The 24302-nt window shown below is 45.7% G+C and overlaps 1 protein-coding gene across 1 annotated transcript in view; it reads left to right on the top strand.

Moving 5' to 3' along the window:
* LOC149402538 (uncharacterized) overlaps positions 1-24302 on the top strand; it is a 42919-nt gene that overhangs the window by 6556 nt on the left and 12061 nt on the right. Inside the window, exons 2-5 of the mRNA XM_089608424.1 lie at positions 20391-20526; positions 20608-20700; positions 20773-20877; positions 20941-21046. Coding sequence (XP_089464550.1) covers positions 20391-20526; positions 20608-20700; positions 20773-20877; positions 20941-21046 — 440 coding nt within the window. The remainder of the gene's footprint in view (positions 1-20390; positions 20527-20607; positions 20701-20772; positions 20878-20940; positions 21047-24302) is intronic.

Below are 24302 nucleotides of genomic sequence, written 5' to 3'. Positions count from 1 at the left end.
CGAGTTGAGCCTTGAGTCAATCTCCTAGAGTCGAGCTTCGCTCCTCGAGTCGAGCCTTGAGTCAGTCTCCTCGAGTCGAGCTTCGCTCCTCGAGTTAAGCCTTTAGTCAGTCTCCTCGAGTCGAGCTTCGCTCCTCGACTCGAGCCTTGAGTCAGTCTCCTCGAGTCGAGCTTCGCTCCTCGAGTCGAGTCACTCTCGTCAAGTGGAAACCTTCATATTTCACGTGGTAAGAATGGTATTCGAAGACCACTAAAGGCCCACAAGAGTCCGGCAAGACGAGCCATTCGCCGCGCGCGCAGCACGTTGCGCCAGCCAGCCATGCAGCAAGCCGCGCGCCGCGCCGTGAAGGCAGCACGCCGCGCCAGGCAGGCCGCGCGCCGCGCCAAGACATGCATGCGCCGCGCGCCCCATGCGCCGCCCATCCCGCGCCGCGAATCCTGCGCTGCGCGTCCCGTGCCGCGTCCGTTGACCTGCGCGCCGCGCGCGCCGTGCGCCTCCAATTGTGCGCCGCGCGCGCCGTGCGCCTCCAATTGAGTTGTGCGCCGCGCGCGCCGTGCGCCTCCAATTGACGGCGCGCGCGTTCCTAGTCCAACATGGACGAAAAAGAAGCCTTCTAAGGCCCTCAAACACCTATAAATACCCCCTCTCATTGAGGGGAAAGCCATCCCATTCTTTCTCAAGGAACTTGAGACTTCTCTCTGCTTCTCTGGATGCCATCCTTGGCCTGAAGCGGATTCTCCTCGATTTCTCGTTCTCAGAGATTCTGAAGCGCTTTCCGGGGACTCCCGAGTGCCGCCTCTCTTGATCAAACGATTAATCTCGAGCCCACGAGCGCTCTAACGGTTTTCGACCAAAAATGGCCTACGCGTCCAGCACCCTAGACGAGTCCACCATTTCTGACAAGAAATCGCCTACGCGTCCGGCATTTCCAACTAGGAATCGCCTACGCGTCTGGAATCTCCGCCACAACAAGGAACTCTTGACTTAGAGTCTTCCACATCTCCAAAAGAGAGAAAACACACATTCTATCTCGCGCACACGATCTCCGAAGTTCTGAGACGCCGCCGAGGACTCCTCGCGCACCGTCTCCTTCGTCGAGTACGCTTCTCCACCAAGGCTCTGCGCCTCATACTGCTTCTTACACGCTTGAACTACGTTATGACCTGATCCCACACACGGGTACGTAGGCAGCCGACACCGAAGGCACGGTCACTCCTCCTCCTCACCCCTACCTCTCCCAAGAGGCGGGTTGATCGGAGAAAACCTAGCTCGAGACTATCGAGTTCGCACTCTTGGCCCGGGTGCGATCACTTGGTCCGGCCTTGGATCGAACCGCACGAGGTTTTAAATAGTTGTTCATTTTCGTGCGACAACATTTTGGCGCTAGAAGGAGGGGGCTTCCCGACCTGTTCATCCCGAAATCCCTTATGTTCATGTTCTTCTTTTCTTCTGCGAACTCTACTTTCTCGAACTTGAGGAACAATGAGTAGCCAACCACCCGTATGTTCTGAGGGCGTGAACAACCCCGAAAACGTCACTGGGACCAAAAAGTACTTCTTGCGCTCCCGAGCGCATGGTGACGAAGAGTCGCTCCACGAAGAGAGCTCGACCCGCTCACCATCTCCATCTCCATACAGCAGGGACAACCGCATCATGGAGTTGGAGGAGAATATCCGCCAACTAACCACGATCACACTCACCTTGGGAGACTCCCCATTCCATCCGAGTTAATTGAAGCTGCTCGCAAAGAGTCGCGAACCCCGCCTCTGAGCAAGAACCTCGATCGGCCTGAACTAGCTGAGACTTCGCTCCTCGAGTCGAGTCACGCTCCTCGAGTCGAACCATTCTCCTCGAACCAGGCCTCGCTCCTCGAGTTGAGTCATTCACCTCGAGTTGATCCTTGCTCCTCAAATCGAACCATTCTCCTCGAGTCGAGTCATTCTCCTCGAGTCGAGCGTCGCTCCTCGAGCAAAGTCACTCTCCTCGAGTCGAGCTTCGCTCCTCGAGTCGAGTCATTCTCCTCGAGTCAAGCCTTGCTCCTCGAGTCGAGTCATTCTCCTCGAGTCAAGCCTTGCTCCTCGAGTCGGGTCATTCTCCTCGAGTCGAGCCTCGCTCCCCGAGTCGAGTCGTTCTCCTCGAGTCGAGCCTTGCTCCTCAAATTGAATCATTCTCCTCGATTCGAGCTTTGCTCCTCGAGTCAAGTCATTCTCCTCGAATCGAGCCTTTCTCCTCGAGTCGAGCCATTCTCCTCAAGCCGAGCCTTGCTCCTCGAGTCGAGTCATTCTCCTCGAGTCGAGCCTTGCTCCTCGAGTCGAGCTTCGCTCCTTGAGTCGAGACATTTTCCTCGAGTTGAGCCTCCCTCCTCGAATCGAGTCACTCTCCTCGAGTCGAGCCTTGCTCCTCGAGCCGAGTCATCCTCCTCCAGTCGAGCCTCGAGTCGTCCTCCCCGAGTCGAGCCTCGAGTTGTTCTCCTCGAGTCGAGCCTTGAGTTGTGCTCCTCGAGTCGAGCCTCGAGTCGCTCCTCGAGTCGAGCCTTGAGTCGTTCTCCTCGGGTCGAGCCTCGAGTCGTTCTCCTCGAGTCGAGCCTCGAGTCGCTCCTCGAGTCGAGCCTTGAGTCGTTCTCCTCGAGTCGAGTCCCGCTCCTCGAACAAGCACCTTAAACGATTTGAAGAACAGGCTAGCCAAAGCAAGACAATTGCAAAATAAAGCAAAAAGATAAACAAAGAAAAACATGCCCTCTGAGCGTCAAAAACGCCATGACATGAGAAGTCTACATCACTACTCGTTACGATTTCCATTCGCATTTGTAACAGAGACTCGCACTCACGTCTGGGGAATAAGGGCTGATCTTTTGAATGCAGATGGGGAAGCATCACCAAAGCTGGAATGGCGGATGCCACGTGAGACCGACTTATGCTCGGTGCATGGTCAAACTTTTAGCGTTGATCCCCGAGTAGTCGAAGCCCTCCGGTGTGGCAGAGCCTTTCACCAGGTGCCACTCCGTCTTCTCAAAGTATCAGCCCGCAACATCAACCTCCGTCTTCGAGACCTCGGAATGAGCACGCCTTTGCGAAACGCAAAAGTGCGGTCGCCTTCCAAGCTGGCCGAGATGGACGCCATGATCTTCCCCCAATAGGTCACGATTACACAATCTTCACCCTGCTAGTCACCGTCAAATCCCATGGACTCCAGGATGATGATATCGTCAAAACAAAGCTCCATCGAAGAAAGACTTAGGCGTGACTTCACCAAAAGATCAACAAGCCGCGACACGCCGGGCCGCCTCTACACAAATGCGTGCCCCGCTTGCCCACGCATGTCCCCTTTGCTCCGGGGCTAGAGCGACAGAAGCAAACGCGTCTGCCTCACCCACGTCGAGCTACGTCTCCTATCCGCTTGGATCCTCCTCCACGTGTCGATCACACGCTCGTGTCGAGAGAGACGGAAAAGCGAGAGAGAGCACTAGCAATTGTGACAATATTCTTTATAACCACAAAAGCTTCGTGACAGTGAAGCTCTGGGAAGTCTATTTTCCTCAAACACCCGGCGGAAACAACTAAAAGTTCACCGCCCGGGGCCTCCCGAGCAATGAACTTGGGGGCCTAATGTTGTCGGTCATTTTCGAAAAACCCGAGACGCCAAGAAGGCACGTCGCTCAAAGGAACGATGGTCAGGCCGGAGGTCCTGAAGAGCGGCAAGTCTTCAAGCCCTCGCCCAAACTCTTGACTCCTTGAGTCGAGCCTAGCCCCTCGAGTCGAGACTTGAGTCGGCTCCCCGGGTTGAGTCTCGCTCCTCGAGTTGAGACTTCATTCAGTCTCCTCGAGTTGAGCCTTGAGTCAGTCTCCTAGAGTCAAGCTTCGCTCCTCGAGTCGAGCCTTGAGTCAGTCTCCTCAAGTCGAGCTTCGCTCCTCGAGTTGAGCCTTGAGTCAGTCTCCTCGAGTCGAGCTTCGCTCCTCGAGTCGAGCCTTGAGTCAGTCTCCTCGAGTCGAGCTTCGCTCCTCGAGTCGAGTCACTCTCGTCAAGTGGAAACCTTCATATTTCACGTGGTAAGAATGGTATTCGAAGACCCCTAAAGGCCCACAAGAGTCCGAAAAGACGAGCCATTCGCCGCGCGCGCAGCACGTTCCGCCGGCCAGCCATGTAGCAAGCCTCGCGCCGCGCCAGGAAGGCAGCGCGCCGCGCCAGGCAGGCCGCGCGCCGCGCGCCCCATGCGCCACGCATCCAGCACCGCGAATCCTGCGCCGCGCGTCCCGCGCCGCGCATCCAGCGCCGCGCCCATTGACCTACGCGCCGCGCCCCCTGCGCCGCGCGACGCGCGCCGCGTGTTGTGCGCTGCACCTTGTGCGCCTCCAATTAATGGCGCGCGCGTTCCTAGTCCCACATGGACGAAAAAGAAGCCTTCTAAGGCCCTCAAACACCTATAAATACCCCCTCTCATTGAGGGGAAAGCCATCCCATTCTTTCTCAAGGAACTTGAGACTTCTCTCTGCTTCTCTGGATGCCATCCTTGGCCTGAAGCGGATTCTCCTCGATTTCTCGTTCTCATAGATTCTGAAGCGCTTTCCGGGGACTCCCGAGTGCCGCCTCTCTTGATCGAACGATTAATCTCGAGCCCACAAGCGCTCTAACGGTTTTCGACTGAAGATCGCCTACGTGTCCAGCACCCTAGACGCGTCCACCATTTCTGACAAGAAATCGCCTACGCGTCCGGCATTTCCAATTTGGAATCACCTACGCGTCCGGAATCTCCGCCACAACAAGGAACTCTTGACTTAGAGTCTTCCACATCTCCAAAAGAGAGAAAACACACATTCCCTCTCGCGCACGCGATCTCTGAAGTTCTGAGACGCCGCCGAGGACTCCTCGCGCACCGTCTCCTTCGTCGAGTACGCTTCTCCACCAAGGCTCCGCGCCTCATACTACGTCTTACACGCTTGAACTACGTTATGACCTAATCCCACACACGGGTACGTAGGCAGCCGACACCGAAGGCACGGTCACTCCTCCTCCTCACCCCCTACCTCTCCCGAGAGGCGGGTTGATCGGAGAAAACTTAGCTCGAGACTATCGAGTTCACACTCTTGGCCCGAGTGCGATCACTTTGTCCGGCCTTGGATCGAACCGCCCGAGGTTTTAAATAGTTGTTCATTTTCGTGCGATAACAATACGAGTATGCCATTATCGCCATTGACTACTTCACTAAATGGGTAGAGGCCGAGCCGCTTGCAAGAATAACTGAAGCGAACACGACAAACTTCATATGGAAAAGCATCATATGCAGGCACGGTATCCCCGCCTCGATCATGACCGACAATGGCGCCCAATTCGACAACGCGTGAGTAAGAGATATCTACGATCAGCTAAAGATTAGCAAGACCTTCTCCTCGGCGCGTCACCCTCAGGCCAACGGCCAGGTCGAAGCAGTCAACAAGACTATCAAGGGCAATCTTAAAAAGAAGCTCGAGAATAAAAAGGGCGCCTAGACCGAGGAATTTCCATTCGTCCTATGGGCGTACAGGATAACCGTGTGAAACGCCACCGGCGAAACGCCATTCTCCCTCGCATACGGGATCGAGGCGTTGGTCCCAATCGAAACCGAGATACCCACGTTCCGAGTCGATACGTTCGACGAAGCGAACAACGACAAGGCCATGCGCCTGGAGCTTGATTTGATCGACAAAAAGAGATCAGAAGCGTTCGAACGCCTCGCCGCACAGAAGCGCAAGGTCGAAAGATACTACAACTCCAAGATCAAAAGGCGAACCTTTGCCGTCGGAAGCCTTGTACTCCGACGAGTGTTCCAGAATACACAAGTTCAAGGCGCCGGTGTCCTAGGCCCGAACTGGGAAGGCCCCTACAGAGTCCGCAAAGTCATTCACGACAGGACCTACTACATCGAGCACACGGATGGGACTCCGATTCGCCACCCATGGAATGCGGAACATTTGAGGCAGTACTACCAGTAGCTAGCATTCCCCACGTTTTTATCGCTTTTATTTCCTATTTTCAATATGGCCTACGAGCCAATGTTTTAGGATTTTAAATTACTTGCAAATTTTTCGCAAACGTAATAAAACTCGAGGCAAGTTTTCCGTTTCAAATTTCGTTTTGTGCAAATTTTCCGGTTATCAAAAATTAACTTATAACCGTAAAACTTGGGGGGGCTAGCAATGGTAAGGAAACCATCAAAAGAACACGCTCCACCAAAAAATTTATAAGACGCCTACATGGCGCACCCTAAGACGCCTACATAAGACGCCTAGATGGCGCAACCTAAGACGACTACATGGCGCAACCTAAGACGCCTACATGGCGCATGTAAGACGCCTACATGGCGCAACCTAAGACACCTACATGGCGCACGTAAGATGCCTACATGCCGCAACCTAAGACGCCTACATGGCGCACGTAAGATGCCTACGTGGCGCGACCTAAGACGCCTACATGGCGCACATAAGACGCCTATATGGCGCAACCTAAGATGCCTACATGGCGCACATAAGACGCCTGCATGGCGCAACCTAAGACGCCTACATGGCGCACGTAAGATGCCTACATGGCGTAACCTAAGACGCCTACATGGCGCACGTAAGACGCCTACATGGCGCAACCTAAGACGCCTACATGGCCCAAGTAAGACGCCTACATGGCGCAACCTAAGACTCCTACATGGCGCACGTAAGATGCCTACGTGGTGCAACCTAAGATGCCTACATGGCGCAACTAAGACGCCTACATGGCGCACTTAAGACGCCTACATGGCGCATGTAAGCCGCCTACATGGCGCAACCTAAGACGCCTACATGGCGCACGTAAGACGCCTACATGGCGCAACCTAAGATGCCTACATGGCCCACGTAAGACGCCTACATGACGCAACCTAAGACGCCTACATGGCGCACGTAAGACGCCTACATGGCGCAACCTAGGACGCCTATATGGCGCAACTAAGACGCCTACATGGCGCACTTAAGACGCCTACATGGCGCACCTAAGACGCCTACATGGCGCACCTAAGACGCCTAAATGGCGCAACCAGGACGCCTACCTGGCGCGACCTGAGACGTCTACGTGGCACAATCCGGCACACGTAAGGCGCCTACGTAGCATGGCTGACTCACAGTTGAAAAAAGCTTACGGAACGCAAACCACTCAAGAGATTGGCGCGTCCGAAGTGAGATCTTGCTGAGATGAAAGAACTAGCAAGACCGTTGACACAAAACTTGCTTATCAAAACATGCCATGACAAACAAATGAGCAAAAACGTTCATAAAAACAAATAACTTCTCATAAAAGAAAAGGGCAACTACCTCAAAATCCTAGGAAGCATGCGCTAAGACAAGTGCGCTGAAGGGAAAAATCCTAGTAAGCAAGCGCTAAAACAAGTGCGCTGAATGGAAAAATCCTAAAAAAGAGCGTGCGCTAAACACTTGCGCGAGAAAAATGAAGAAAAAATATGTCACTCGGCGGGATCATCGTCAACAAGATCGGCCCCGCCAAGTGGTGGGAACATCGAGTCGAAGAAGTGGAAGGTGACCCCTCGAGAAGCATTCTCGGTAGCTGTGGTGTCCCGACACTCCACCGCCGCCGCGTGTCTTGCCTCCTCGACTCCGACATCGAAGTCGTCTTAAAGGTCGGACGCGAGCTGTTCCGCCGCAGCTTTCTCCGTGGTGACCCGAGCCACCTCCTCCGCCAAGGAATCGCGCTCGCGCTCCGCTCGAACACGGGCGGCTTCGCTCGACGAGAGTTGGCCGTGAAGGATACCTACTTCCTCTGTGCGCGACTCTAACTGGCGTCGAAGGTCCCGCACCTTGCTCCGGAAGACCTCCGTCGTTAGCTCCTCGGCCATCTTCCCCACGGCCGACTGAGCAAGGTCGCATTTGTCGTGGGTAACTCCCAATTCCACGTGAGCCTCTTGAAGCTGCTCGCGGAGACTCGCAAACTCCGCCTTTGAGTGAGAACCTCGCTCGGCGTGGGCCAACTGAGACTTCGCTTGAGCAAGCTCCTCCTGGGCACGGCTCATCCACCTGATGAGGTCGTGAAGAATCTTCTTGCCCCGGGTCGCTCGAGCAAGCACTTGAGAAGGCAAAAAGATGATTCAGCAAAAGATAGGTTCCTAACGAACAAAGCAAGAGAAACTTACTCTCTGTGCGTCAGAAACGCCGTGACGGAAGAACTCCACGTCGCTGATGGCCACGACGCTCTTCCACATCTTCATCGAGGATTGAACGAGACCCAGGGAACATTCCCCTCTAACCTCCACGGCCTCCACGTCGACCATCGAGTTCACGCGCTTCGAATCAGAAGACGTGTCTGGTAGAGCCGAGGAGGAGGGTCGCTTCAAAGAAGCGCGAGGACCGCTCTCCGTCCGATGTTCGGTATCAGGTTTCTCACGACCGTTCCGTGCGGCAATCTGACAACGGACCGCCGCCAATGACTTCGGGTCCCGGGAAGCCTTCGCCAAGCGCGCCCGAGCCCTCGCCCTAGCCGAAGAGACTACAAAAGCGACAAAGTCAAAACCCTAAACTAAGAACAAAAACAAAAAGTGCGACACGTCGACATACCTTGAAGACCGCCGCTCGAGAGAGATGATGCGGCACTGGGAGCACTCTCGGCCCGCTGACTGTCGCCACGGCTAGGTGGAAACGGCGGGAACCACCCAGTGGAAGCCATCAGCTCCGGGGAACAAAATCGTTCAACGGCCTTCCGAGCCTCCGACATTCCCCGGATCTCCTTCACGAAGTCGAGATCATCGGCCCCCGCGTCAGCAGAAAACTTGGTCAAGGGACCGAACCGGAGCGGCGCGTCGCCAAAAGCCTCCGCCGAGACCCACACCCATGGTCGTCGGTTATACTTCTCTGAGTCCATGATCAGCTTGGTGTTCTGGTGATCACGGGCCATGAAGAAACTGGGTTGCCCGGGCGCAGGGAAGATCGCGACGAGATTACGAAATTCGCTCACGGTCATCACCCGCTCAGTCTGGCAATGCCACTCCATGTGACACATCGCCACGATGCGGTAGAACGTCGGACTCATCTGACATGCATGCACCCCCAGACGAGCGAGGAGTTGCTGAACGATGGGTTGAAACGGCAACCGCAACCCGCAGTTGAGACTCGCAACTGAAACTGCGGCAAACCCACGACGAGGACGGAAAGGACGGTCGCCCTGTAAGGGACGGAGAAGCGCCACGGACGATGGAATGGCGAATGCCTCCCTGAGACCAACGAATGTTTGGTAGTGTTGGTGGATCGAGCGCGCATCGGACACGAACGATCGCTCCGACGCGCCTCTTTTGAGATGATTCCACCATATAACCATATTAATGCGGAAAAATAATTAATTACGCTGATCATAAGCTAATTAAATTATGGTTATAATTAACAAGATCTAGTTATATTTAATTAATTTAATTCACGAGAGCATATAAGTCAAGCAACCGATATAGAGCGAAAACGAATACTTACAGTTTTTGGCTCACGAACTGAAAGCTTTCACAATCCGTCTTCGTCTTGAGTCGTCTTGATGAAGGACTCGAGGATGACACCTTAGTCTTCCGAAACGTAATCTTCGAGGCGAATAAGAAAGATGAGTGGGCACATTCTTTATCTCACTAGATCACGAAACTAGGTGTTTCGAGATCTCGCTCTTATTTTACTAAGAATGGAAACGAATTTCCGAGGGGAAGAGAGAGAGAATTTCGCACGGCCAAGGAGGCTAGAATGCACGAAATTATTAGGTCAAAATCCTTTTTTTTTTGCCTTCTCATGAACCCCTATTTATAGTAGTAAAAAGGAGATATTCATGGAATCTTCCAGAATATTTTATTTCCTTTTATTGTGTTCACACTAGAGGATTTAATCTAGGCCCTTGGATCTCAACAAGTGAATCCTACTTTTTCTCTCATCCATCAGATCAATATCTATGGGATATTTAAATAGAGAATAATTTATTTAGTGAGATAATAAAGGAGAATATATTATTCTCCTAAATTTTCTCCTAAATATTCTCCTTTAAATAAAGAGAAAATATAAGAAAATATCTTATATTATTCTCTCTCCTTTATTTAAACAACTAAAGAGAAAATATTGGTAAATACCAATATTATAAAAATCGGTTTTTAGGCAAACGGCCAAGGGGATTTGCGCAAACCCTAGTGCCAAAACCCTAAATCCGACTTTCATATTTTGTGCAAGGCCCAATCGCTTAAAACCCAATTAATTATTTATTTACTTGGTCCAACAATAAACAAATAATTAATAATTGTTTATTTACTTGATCAAACAATAAATAAACAATTCTACCATAAATATTTATTTAATTCTGCGAATACCCGTTTTCCAGAATTAATGCTGTCAATCACAATTACAGCAAGTGAGATTAATAATGATAAACATTATTATAAGAAAGTTCTTATCCGCCTTTATCAGAGCCGAATCGGGGACTATGGACCTAGTAATAGGAGCTTAACAAATTCGATGAAAAAGACGAAATAGTCCTTTCTCTTTTGTCCATCGATTCGTCTAATCTTGGTCAAATACTCCACCTTGTAAGCCAAGACTGAACTCTCCTTTATACTAGAATTATATTTACTCATCGTGACGAGTGTCCACTGATATAGTCAGTTCGTGATCAAGATCCTCCAGGTTCAATCCGTGTCAAGAGAAGTCAATTTATCCTTTATACTTCTCTTGATACATATCAGCCCTAAGCATTGTTGCTTCCCCAGCGAAAGATTCTTTCGAACGTTACTTACTTCGAAAGTGCAAGCAATATATCGGTTCTGGAATCAACCCTTAGGTGAGTGAACATTAACCTTCTTTCAGGAAGGCTGGATTCCGTATCTGTAAATCACTTCCCACTCGAATTATGCTCTGAGAAAACTCCCAAGACATAAGCTGTGATTAGCATGAATAGCCTTTTAGCAAATGAGTCAAAGAGCCCAGTAACATAACCCAGTGTCCATGATCACTTCAGGATTTAGATCAAGTCTCACTGTGACCATCATAGAGGCCTCGGTTAGTGTGTCGTAACGGTCCTTAAACGACACATCTACACCAAGACCTATCCAGGTCGTACACTTACCACAAGTGTAGAATGCTCCCACATAGTGATCAGCCTTCACTATGTGTTCCACATATATGACTTTAGATATAGCTTTCCAGGCGTATATCAGTCATCGACCTCGTTTTAGCTCACCGCCCGAACTCAGGTGCCCAGCACGTGACTCAGTTAGATACGGAGGCTATGGAAGATAGTTGTTATTGATTCTAATTGTTTAGAACTCAACCCACTAATCATATAATGCTAATAAAGTTATCTTATTATCGAATTTAGTAATCATTTATTCATTATCTTCAAGTGGGCAATATTCCTAACAGGTAGGTGAGCGAGCTCGAAGCATCGACCCCCGAACAATCAAAGCCCTCGGGAGCAGCAAAGCCCTCCTCGGGATACCACTCCGTCCTAGCAAGCGACCTCGCCGACACTATCGCCTCTGCATCAGGGGTCTCGGGCTGAGTACCCCCTAGCTCCACGGAATGGCCCCTCGGGACACTCCGATGTGAGGCCTTCAGCCCCCGGACATGCCTCTGAATCACCTCCGGGATCTTCAGACTCGGGACCAAAGTCGTCCACGCAGTCAATCTCGTCGAGGACCGACTCTAGCGGAGTCACTGCATCCACGCCCGTAATATCTCTCGGCGCGCCATGAGGGTCCAAGTCGGACTGCGGCACGTCGAGGCAAGCTTTGTCGCGAATCCCTTCGCCAACTAAGTTGATCACGAGGCGAGGGGCAGGTTCCCCGGACGTGGGATGATCAAACTCCCCACCTGTGTCGCGCCCAGCTGGCGCGCACTCCTCTTGAGGCTGAGGAACGGGCGCGGTCGCTCCCAGCTCGCCTCCTTCGAGCCACTGCTCCACTCCACTTGGATTCTCTTCCACGTGCAGAGGAACTTCCCCCAATCCCGCGAAGAGATCGTCCTCTACATGATCAGAGTCCTGAACCAAGGGAGAGAATTCAATCTCGGGACCCTCGGTTGAGAAAACGGAAGGAATACCCATGAATGCAAGCGGTAGAAAAGAAAAAAAGTGTAGAGAAGAGAGAAAAAAATAAAGTGGAAGAATGAGGAGAGGGGGGGTCTATTTATAGACTTCTGGGGGAGTGGGAGTCGAAATCCTACTCCCACAAAGAGAAAAAACGGAGAAAACCTCCAAAAAGTCGGAGTTCCCCCGCGCGAAGCGAACCAGCCCCGTGCACGGGGCGCGCCGTGCGCCAGGACCCCGCGCCGCGCGGGTCGCGCCGCTCAAACCGCGAGCCGCGCGGCTACGCAAAAAAAAAAAAAAAAAAAAAAAAAAAAAGAGAAAGGGAAAATTTTCCTTGGGTGACGGGACTTGGAAAATGTTTTCCTCAAACAACCAACCGAAAAGACAAAAAGTTCATCACCAGGAACCTCCCGAGCGACGTACTTGGGGGGCTAATGTTGTCGGTCTTTTTCGGAAAACCCGAGACACCCAGGAGACACGTCGTTCAAAAGGCCGGAGGTCCTGAAGAGCGACGATCCTTCGAGCCCTTGCCCCGAATTCTTGACTCCGTGAGTCGAGCCTAGCCCCTCGAGTCGAGACTTGAGTCGACTCCTCGAGTCGAGCCTCGCCCCTCGAGTTGAGACTGATTCAGTCTCCCCGAGTCAAGCCTTGCTCCTCGGGTCGAGCCTTGAGTCAGTCTCCTTGAGTCGAGCTTCGCTCCTCGAGTTGAGTCTTGAGTCAGTCTCCTCGAGTCGAGCTTCGCTCCTCGGGTTGAGTCTTGAGTCAGTCTCGACTCGACTTCTATCCATCAAATAGATACATTCGCGTCACAAACCCGGAATGTAAAGCCCACAATAGCTCAACGGGCCCGGAAGGACGACGATCACGAAAAGCCCACGAAGGGACAGCCCGGCGCGCACCACGCTGGCTGCACCGCGCACCGCGCAAGCTGCACCGCGCGCCACGCCCAGGCAAGGTCGCGCCCCGCGCATGATGCGCCGCTGCTCCTTTGTGCGCCTCCTCTTGGAAAGATGCACGTTCCTTTATGGTTATTCCATAAAGGATGAATCTTTCTTTCTTTTATGTTTTATTACATTTTTTATGAACACATGGTTGTGTCTTTAAATATTTCCTTCTATAATTGAATGCCGTGATTGCTTTTATGATATTTGAATATGCATGAATGCTTATGTCCTTATGAAAAAGATATAGAATATGAAGGTCACGTTTTTCTGTTCGTATGCTATATAGAAGCACAATAAATAAATATAAATATTTTCTAAGTTATTATCTCTGTTAGAATTTAATTAGCTTTTATTGCTTCACTAAATTCTTATGTTGAATATGTTTTATTGTTTAAGAACTATTTAGAGCTTTGAAAGCGTCTAAATAATTATTACCATTATTCGACAATGACTTGTGCGAATAATAAGTAATAAAGGAGACACAACTAAGAGTTAGTGTTGATGATGAATTAAATTAGTGGGAGCTTCCTTAATTGGAACCTAGTCACTAATATTCGTATTGATTGAGTGGGAGCATCCTTAATTGGAACCTAGCCAGTCTAAAATTCAATGATCGAGTAGGAGCATCGTTAGCTGGAACCTAGCTACTCTTATTCATTGACTTAGTGGGTGTTGTCAATGGTGCCCACAAGAAGAGTTGTAATCTTTATATTCTACATTTGAAGTAATAAAGTCTCATGAAGACTCTTGCTTGTAATTGCTTATTCATTAATAAAAAGTTGAAACGTTCATTCAATCTTCCTTGTCTGAAGCTTTATGATAAAACATTAGTCTTCAGTCCATAAAAAAACTAAACAACTTACGAAGAGACAAATGTAGATTTACATGAACAAACTCTTCGTAGTTTGCTTAAAACGATATATTCGCAATCTAAGGGTCAAAGGACTATTCACCTCAGTATGATTGTTAGAAGAATCTATGATGTCTGGTTATGAGGCATTGAGAGTTGGAGACTCTATAGTTCTTCTAGGTATCTTCCGAAGGTACTGAATTGACCAGTGCACTTCTAGAGACAAGATAAGAACAAACCATTTAATCTCTTATGTCTCGAAGTCACTACGTATGAATTGCATCGTGCTTACCTTAATCCTGAAATGAGACATGTCATTTCACACCTTAGTATTCTTATTTGAGAAAGTCAGAGTTCGGACTCACTATGTGATTCCGAACAGGGCCTATTGGTGAAGTACTAAGTTGTGAGAATGTCATGAATAACTTTGTGAAGTTCTCATAGATATGGAATTCATGTACAAGATTGCTGAAATGCAATGCATATCACCTCATGCTTTGTTCCTTGGAGTGTGAATAAATGAACTGGCCAGTGTCCAAATTGAGTCTTGACTCTTTTGGATGAAACAATGTGGCTTGTTAGCTCCTCGTCAATACATTGTTTCTAACTTATTCACAAGCGACAAAGGAGTTGAGGAAATAACAACTAGAAGGGTAAAATGGTAATTTTGTAAATCCCGACTAGCTGATGATATTCATGAAGGGTAAACACAGATAATATTCACTGGATCCGCTCATCATAATTAGGTTGAATTCTTGAGTAGAAAATAAATTCATTTGAACCGAGAGATTTTCAGTGTCAACTCTTTAGTGGAGTCAGTTGACATTAAGCTAAACTTGGAAAAGGTTTGTGAACTTTTGAGTCCAAGTATTTTAGCTCAAGCTTTGTTCATTTGGATCCATGAGGTCACTGTCACGAATCACATCGAATAGGAATAGTTAAACTGGAAGCTAAGTCAAAACAAGAACGAAAATTGTCAAAAGGGTATTTTTGTCTTTTGAGACATAGGATGAAATGAATGTCAATAAATTTTTTGACATGGTCATTTGATGACAAGTAATACTCGGCCATAATATGATTAATTGGGCCTTGTGGATTAATTTCATTTCATAAGAATTTTATTGAAAATTCTTAATGGGCCTTTTCCATGTTGTCATGAACAAATGGAAAAGCTTCTAGAAGGCCTTTCTAGAGTGTAATAGGCGCCCATAATACCCAAAGGAAGAGAGAATATTTTGTGCATGAATGTATGAAGATACTTGCCAAAAGAAAAAGAGGAAACAAATTTCCCCTAAGAGGAATCAAAGTGGGCGCCCAAGGTAAGGACAAGGCAAGCAAAATGGGAAACAAATCTTGTTTCTAGAAGGCCGCCACACGTCCAAGAAGGGAATGGGAAATAAGGGATTTTTGCTCATGAATATGTGATATTCTATAGAAGAGGAAACTACCTTATTGAAGGTGAAACCTCTCCTATAAATAAGAGCCTCATTCCACACATTTCATTCATCCAAGTTTAAGAGATTAGAGAGACTCTCTCTCTAGAACTTTGGCCGCCCCTCTCCTTTCTCTCTCTAGTGAATTTCGTTTTATTATTTTGACACCTAGGTCCTCATTTGACCTAGTGTTTAGCTCTGCGACTTCAAGACTTGTTCTTAAGTCGTAGTGTTTAAAAGTGTCCACTCACTGATTCCTTTTATTTCGAGTGATTTAGTGATAGAAACCATCGTGGTTGCTCGAGTTGCCGAGGAAAGAAAGAGAGACGTGCTGCGAGGGGAGACGAGGGTTGCAAACTTTCCAAAAGCTTCTCAAAGTTCAAGCTTCAAGAAAGGTTAGTAAACTTCTATGCTCATAATAGTTTTTATTTATATGTACTTGCTCTTTGTCTAGGTTAGTAAAAAACTGTTTTTACTTGAAAAGAAAATTTTTAAAATTCCGCCGCTTTGCGAAGCGTTAAACTTTTTGGATCCAGGAAATCCACTTCTGGATCTGTGTTCATCCTTAATGGTGGAGCTATTGTGTGGAGGAGTATTAAGCAATCTTGCATTGCTGACTCCACAATGGAAGCAGAATATGTGGCTGCTTGTGAAGCATCCAAAGAGGTTGTATGGCTTAGAAAATTCCTTAAGTATTTGGAAGTTGTTCCAAACGTCGACGAGCCCATGACCCTTTATTGTGATAATAGTGGGGCTGTCGCTAACTCAAAGGAACATCGAAGCCATAAGCGCTCTAAACATATTGAGAGGAAATACCATTTGATTCGAGAGATCGCGCAGCGCGGAGACGTGGAGGTGAAGTAGATCTCTGGCAGATCCATTTACCAAGGCCCTAGCGAACAAGGTCTTCGACCAACATCGAGAGGGATTAGGCATGAACGACTACACACATCTTCTTTGAGTCAAGTGGGAGTTTGTTGTCAATATTGCCCACAAGAAGAGTTGTAATCCTTATATTGTACATTTGATGTAATAAAGTCTCATGAAGACTCTTGCTTGTAATTGCTTATTCATTAATAAAAAGTTGAAACGTTCATTCATTCTTCCTTGTCTGTTTGAAGCTTTATGATAAAACATTAGTCTTTAGTCCATAAACAAACTTAACAACTTGCGAAGAGACAAATGTAGATTTGCATGAACAAACTCTTCTAGTTTTCTTAAAACAATATATTCGCAATCTAAGGGTCAAAGGACTATTGACCTCAGTACGATTGTTAGAAGAATCTATGATGTCTGGTTATGAGGCATTGAGAGTTGGAGACTCTATAGTTCTTCTAGGTATCTTCCGAAGGTACTGAATTGACCAGTGCACTTCTAGAGACAAGATAAGAACAAACCATTTAACCTCTTATGTGTCGAAGTCACTACGTATGAATTGCATCGTGCTTACCTTAATCCTGAAATGAGACATGCCATTTCACACCTTACGTATTCTCATTTGAGAAAGTCGGAGTTCGGACTCACTATGTGATTCCGAGCAAGGCATGTTGGTGAAGTACTAAGTTGTGAGAATGTCATGAGTAACTTTGTGAAGATGTCATAGATATGGAATTCATGTACAAGATTGCTGAAATGCAATGTATATCACCTAATGCTTTGTTCCTTGGAGTGTGAATAAATGAAGTGGCCAGTGTCCAAATTGAGTTTTGACTCTTTTGGATGAAACAATGTGACTTGTTAGCTCCTCGTCAATACATTGTTTCTAACTTATTCACAAGCGACAAAGGAGTTGAGGAAATAACAGCTAGAAGGGTAAAATGGTAATTTTGTAAATCCCGACTAGCTGATGATATTCATGAAGGGTAAACACCGATAATATTCTGTGGATCCACACATTACAATTACACTACAAGAAATACCACATTTAGCGACGAAACTATTAGCGACGATTAAGTCGTCGCTAATAAATCGTCGCTAATAACCCTTTTAGCGACGATAAAATCGTTGCTAATTCTTTGGTGCGAAAAATATTGAAGTTTGGCGGCAAAGATAATTAGCGACGACTTAATCATCGCTAATTCTTTTTTGTCGTCGCTAAGTTCGCGGGAAAATAATTAGCGACGATAAATTCGTCGCTAATTATTTCTGAATTCATTTAGCGACGACAATTTCGTCGCTAAAAATGTTGAATTAATTTCGAATTTTAAAGAGGGAAAAATCCCTCCAATTTAATTAAGACAAAAACATTTAGCGACGATAAAATCGTCGCTAAAGATTGTTTTATCGTCGCTATACAATTAGCGACGAAATAATCGTCGCTAAAGGTCATCCAGTTTATGAAGAATTTTAAAGAGGGAAAAATCCCTCCCATTAAATTAAAACGAAATGATTTAGCGACGATAAAATCGTCGCTAAACGTATGAAATTTACTAATAACGACGATTTCATCGTCGCTAAATGTCTGGTTAACGTAAGTTCATTTAGCGACGAACCGAAATCATTTAGCGACGAAAAAATCGTCGGTAAAGGTCTTTAAATTCCAGAAACGCGACCCAGCTCCCCATTCGCTCAGAAACCCTAAATTCTACTTTCTCTCTCTACTTTCTCCCTCCTCCGCTGTGAGAAACGACCGCCGTGTGTCGCCGACGCTCCTCCGCCGTGTGCCTCGCCGGTAAGTCTCTCTCCTCACTACTTCTCTCTCTCTCCTCACATCTCTCTCCTAAAGTCCCTCTCTCTCCCATTACAGCTCATCCTCTGCCGCTCCTCCGCCGCCGACGCCGACGCCGCTCCACCACCGACGCCGCTCCACCACCGACGCCGCTCCCCTTCTCTGGGCGCGCGCGCTCTCCCTCTTGATCTTGATCGGTAAGTTTTTTTTTTTGAAAAACTATATATATATATATATATATATATATATATATATTAGTTAGTTAGTTATAGGATTAATATATATTAGTTATAAATTTATGTATATATTAGTTATATATTAGTTGTATATGATTAATATATATAGGATTATAAACTTTAGTTATAAATTTATTTTAATTAGTTATAGGATTATAAACTTTAGTTATATATTTGTTATAAATTAGTTATAAATGAATTATATAATTTTAGTTATAAATGTTTGTTATATATTTTTTAGTTATAATTTTAGTTATAAATGAATTATATAAGTATAAATTAGTTATAAACTTTAGTTATATATTTGTTATAAATTAGTTATAAATGAATTATATAATTTTAGTTATAAATGTTTGTTATATATTTTTTAGTTATAATTTTAGTTATAAATGAATTATATAAGTATAAATTAGTTATAAATGAATTATATATTTTTAGTTTATAAATTTGTTATAATTTATATTTTTAGAATTATATATTTGTTATACCAAATATAAATTTTATAAATTATAAATGAATTATAAATTTTATAAATTATAAATGAATTATATATTTGTTATAAATTTTATATTTGGTAAAATTATGTAAAAACAATTAGTTAGTTTATGTAAATTAAATGGAATTGTATTTAATTGTTGTTAAAAATGATTAAAATGTGATGGATTATGAATTTTAATAATCGAACCACTGAGGTTGGATTTATTGTTAGTTTTAGGATGTTTCTATGCAGGTTTTAAAGTTAAAGGCTTGATGCCGGGTTGTTAAGTTTATAGGGGAGGTTCTGTCGAAATTTCGGTAGGATCGATCGTGAAATTATAAAATAAAATCCGAAAACTACTAAATTTTGAAATGTTCAATCTATAGGTAAAATGAGTTATCCAAATAGGAATTGGATAATCGAGGACCAACGTTTAAGCGTTGAGTTTGCGGCTGGCATGACAGAGTTCATGGCAATGGCCCGACAACACGTTTATCCGTTACCTCCGAATTATATGCATTGGCATTGGGACCACATTTCGCACCACAGACGTATCCGTGTTGTGTAGTGAACGGGGTTAAATTTATCTCTCGTCAACGTGATAGCAGAAGAACAACTCAGAATAGCGGGGTATGTGTACCAAGTGAAGGAGGTCACGACTTCTACGGTCAAGTAGAAAACGTCATTGTCTTGACGTATCAGAACAATTGTCGCGTCGTCTTATTTCAACGTTGTTGGTTCGGTGATCAAGATCCGAGGAAAAGGACACGCAACGACAATAACTTGACAAGCGTGTATGTGGCAAAAGAATGGTACAAAAACGAGCCATTTATTTTGGCAACTCAAGCGAAACAAGTTTTCTACTTGGAAGATAACTTGAATGGTCCTGATTGGCGAATCGTCGAAGAGTGTAATCATCGAAATGTGTGGGATCTTCCTGATATTGACCTCATTCTTGGTCAATCTTCGTCTTCAGTTCAGTTGTCAGTACAACCGTTAGATTTAGATTCACTGTCAACGCGTCATCAGTCTGCGATACCAGAGCCCGTGAGCAACGACGCAGTGAACTTGTTGGAGAATATTGAAGAAGAAGAGTTTATCGATGATGAAGAAACTGAGGACGAAGATTTGATGGAAGAAGATGATTTGTCAGACGACGATGATTGATAGTATATAACGTTTTTCATTTACTTACTAAATTAACTGATTTAAATCATTAAGAATGCATAACCAAATAATTTTTTTTTTGAATTTCAGATGGCTGCGGCTACAGGAGCTGGAGGCAGCGGAGGCGGGGATGACTTCTTAGCCCGTCTCCCGAATTATTGCCAGTCGGCACCCGTACGTGATGGCGTCGAAGAAGAAGACGAGGATATCGAACCGGCCGTGCGTGGGCCGACGGTCGGGCTTCGATCTGAGCGTGCACGGCGCCCCGGGGTGAAGGAAGTCGTTATTTATAACGAGGACTTTCAGTCGTTCTTGCAGCCAGAGCGCGAGATGGATCCGGATCTCGCGACGTTCGCGAACACGCTCGGGTTGGTCGTCCGAGACAACATCTCGCCTACGGTCCCAAGGTGGACGAATGCGAACGTGGGGCCGGCGAAGGAGGCCGAGATCCGAGCAGCGATTCGAGACAAGTACGACATTCGAGTCGATGGTGATGCAACCGAGAAGAAGAAGGCGATTGTCGATGCGGCAATCATTCGAGACGCGAAGACTCGTCTTCGCGATTGGAGGCATACATTGCGGTCGTGGTTCGACATCGACTGCAAGAGCAGCGTACAGGTGGCGCGGTCGCTGAAACCGAAGACCGTTAAGCTCGACACCGAATGGGAGACGCTGATACAACGATATACGAGCGATGAATTTAAGGTAATATCGAATCATTTACGTTACTCGAATGTTTATTAAACGATTTGTTATTTACGTGTACGTTTACTTATATTACAACAGGCTATACAAGCGAAGAATAAGGCGAATCGCGCGAAGAAGAAGACGAAGACTCGACAGGGGACGATTGGGTTCTCGACCCACCGCATGAAAAACGTAAGTTTTATGTTTATATGATACATCAAATCGTTAAAATTATCTAACACTTGAAGTTTTGTTTACATGCAGAAGAGCGTCGAGACAGGCGCATTCGAGAGCTTGTTTGCGAACTACAAGCGCCAACATCAGTCCGACAAGTCTGAATGGCTGACTCCTGAAGCCTCCGCACGTTATGTAAGTTTACGTTTATTTTTCTTATTTTTCGATTAATATATACTAACTAGTTAATTATATCAGGATCGACTGGTCGCTAGGTTCAACACGTTGCGAGCGGAGGCTGAGCACCAAGGAGCGGACGTTGATATTTCCGTTCTAGAGCAGCAGGCGATCCGCGATATTATGGGTTCGCGGACTGATCACTTGACCGGCGTCGGACGTTTGGTGCCACAGGGAGCACGGATGGCGGTTGAAGTCGCCGAAGTCTACGGTTCGGAGGCTGGGACGTCGCAACCAGGATATGTCTCGCAGGAGGTGTTGGCATCGACCCTCGGCGCGTTCGCCGAGACAATACAGAGTCAGGTGCCCGGCCTCAACCTTAGCTCGTTCATGTCCCAATTTCCGCAGAGTTCGCAGCAGGCTCCGTCATCCCACAGCCAGCAGACTCCGACGGCCGACGTCCACACTCCGACGCCCGACGTCCGCACTCCGACGGGCGGCCAGCAAAGGACTCCCGACGCCAGCCAGCAGACGACGCCCGGCGGACCAAGTCAGTCTACTCCGACGCCGCAGCCTGCAGAACTTCAGCGCCAGCAGAAGAGCGTTTCTCGTCGAGGAGGGGGAAAACGAGTGGCGGGACGACAAAGCAAACGTCGCGACTAGTGATTTATTAGTTGTTTTGTGTATTTATTATTTACATATTTCTCGATAACCGAAAACGTACGTAACCGGATTTTATATAGTTGTTGATTTGGATAATATAATTTAGTTTTTATATGATTTTTCATTTTAGAATTTCACAACCAAAAAACCGTAAAAAATAAATAATTAACGACGAAAAAAAAATTATAATAATAATAATTAGCGACGATAAAATCGTCGCTAAATATCATTCACACAACGTTTTAGCGACGACTTTGTCGTCGCTAATTGGCGCGGGAAAAATTCCCGCGTGAATTAGCGACGACAAAATCGTCGCTAAAACTCTGTTTCACAACGAAAAAAACTTCTCGTCACAACATTTAGCGACGACTTTGTCGTCGCTAATTGACGCGGGATTTTTTCCCGCGGTAATTAGCGACGAGAAATTCATCGCTAATTGTCTGTTTCAAAATGAAAAAAAACTTCTGGTCACAACATTTACGGACGATTTTATCGTCGCTAATATCGTCGCTAAATATTTACCGACGATTAAATCGTCGCTAAATATATTTAGGCACGGCGAATTAGCGACGATTTTTATCGTCGCTAATATCGTCGCTAAATACATTTAGCGACGATTTTAGGGTTATTACCGACGAATAAAATCGTCGGTAAATGTTGTAAATGTTGTAGTGTTAGGTTGAATTCTTGAGTTGAAAATAAATTTATTTGAACCGAGAGATTTTCAGTGTCAACTCTTTAGTGGAGTCAGTTGACATTAAGCTAAACTTGGAAAAGGTTTGTGAAATTTTGAGTCCAAGTATTTAGCTCAAGCTTTGTTCATTTGGATCCATGAGGTCACTGTCACGAATCACATCGAGTAGGAATAGTTAAACTGGAAGCTAAGTCAAAACAAGAACGAAAATTGTCAAAAGGGTATTTTTGTCTTTTGAGACATAGGATGAATTGAATGTCAATAAATTTTTTGACAAGGTCATTTGATGACTCAATAACACTCGGCCATGACTTGATCATTGGGCCTTGTGGATTAATTTCATTTCATAAGAATTTTATTGAAAATTCTTAATGGGCTTTTCTCATGTTGTCATGAACAAATGAAGAAGCTTCTAGAAGCTCCTTCTAGAGACATGTTGGGCGCCTACCACCCAAGAGAAAGAGAGAAATTTTGTGCATAAATATATCAAGATACTTGCCAAAAGAAAAAGAGGAAACAAATTTCCTATGCAAGGCAATAGGAATTTCGGCCAAGATGGAGTCAAAGACAAGGCATGGAACAAAATAGGAAACAAATCCAAGGCTTCTTGAAGCCTATGTTGGCCGAGTATCTCAAGAAGAAAAAAGGGAAATTGGCTCATGAATATGTGATATTCTATAGAAGAGGAAACTACCTTATTGAAGGTGAGATCTCTCCTATAAATAGGAGCCTCATTCCACACATTTCATTCATCCAAGTTTAATAGATTTGAGAGACTCTCTCTCTAGAACTTGGCCGATCCTCTCTCTCTCTCTCTCTCTAGTTAATTTTCGGTTTTTTTTTTGGCACCTAGGTCCTCATTTGACCTAGTGTTTAGCTCTGTGACTTCAAGACTCGTTCTTAAGTCGTAGTGTTTAAAAGTGCCCACACACTAATTCCTTTTCTCTCGAGTGATTTAGTGATAGAAACTTTCGTGGTTGCTCGAGTTGCCGAGGAAGGAAGAGAGACGTGCTGCGAGGGGAGACGAACGTTGCAACCTTTTTCCAAAAGATTCTCAACGTTCAAGCGTCTAAAAAGGTTAGTAAACTTCTATGCTCATATTAGTTTTTATTTACATGTTCTTGCTCTTTGTCTAGGTTAGTAAAAACTGTTTTACTTGAAAAAGAAATTTTTTAAAATTCCGCCGCTTAACGAAGCGTTAAACTTTTTCTAAAACCCTAGATCAATTCCAACAAAAGGTCCCGCTAAGAAGGAAAGGAAGAACTTCAGGAGAAGTGGAAAAGGAAAAGAAAAGAAGCGAGAAAGCATTGGTAAATGTCACCACTGTAACACTTAAGGCCATTGGAAGAGGCATTGTCCTTTGTACTTGGCTGAGCTTGAGAAAAACAAGAAGAATGCTGGTATGGTACCTTAAAATTCATGATTAAAGATATCCTAAAAATGTTTTGAGGAGAATTATTCATGAGCATACTTCTTTTCTTGTTGCAGAGCAGATCTGATGGAGCACACGTGTGTAGACGAGCTTGTTGAACAATGTCGGATTCAAGCCCGAATTGAAGAGAAGCTCATGCTCCATTTGAATATCTAATTTCCCGCTAGTTTTATTACTTTCATTTTTGGATTTATTTTTGAACATGGGATGTGTCATTTAATAATCCGAGGTTTTCTGGACTGTAGCCTTTATGTTTATTCCAGAAAGGATGAATCTTTCTTTCTTTATGTTTTATTACATTTTTTATGAACACATGGTTGTGTCTTTAAATATTTCCTTCTATAATTGAATGCCGTGATTGCTTTTATGATATTTGAATATGCATGAATGCTTATGTCCTTATGAAAAAGATATAGAATATGAAGGTCACGTTTTTCTGTTCGTATGCTATATAGAAGCACAATAAATAAATATAAATATTTTCTAAGTTATTATCTCTGTTAGAATTTAATTAGCTTTTATTGCTTCATTAAATTCTTATGTTGAATATGTTTTATTGTTTAAGAACTATTTAGAGCTTTGAAAGCGTCTAAATAATTATTACCATTATTCGACAATGACTTGTGCGAATAATAAGTAATAAAGGAGACACAA

Source organism: Urtica dioica, chromosome 3 (assembly GCF_054948205.1).
Source record: "Urtica dioica subsp. dioica isolate 48M chromosome 3, U.dioica_male_clone48M_v1_H2, whole genome shotgun sequence".
Classification (NCBI taxonomy): domain Eukaryota; kingdom Viridiplantae; phylum Streptophyta; class Magnoliopsida; order Rosales; family Urticaceae; genus Urtica; species Urtica dioica.
This window is presented reverse-complemented; position numbering and strand designations above follow the sequence as displayed.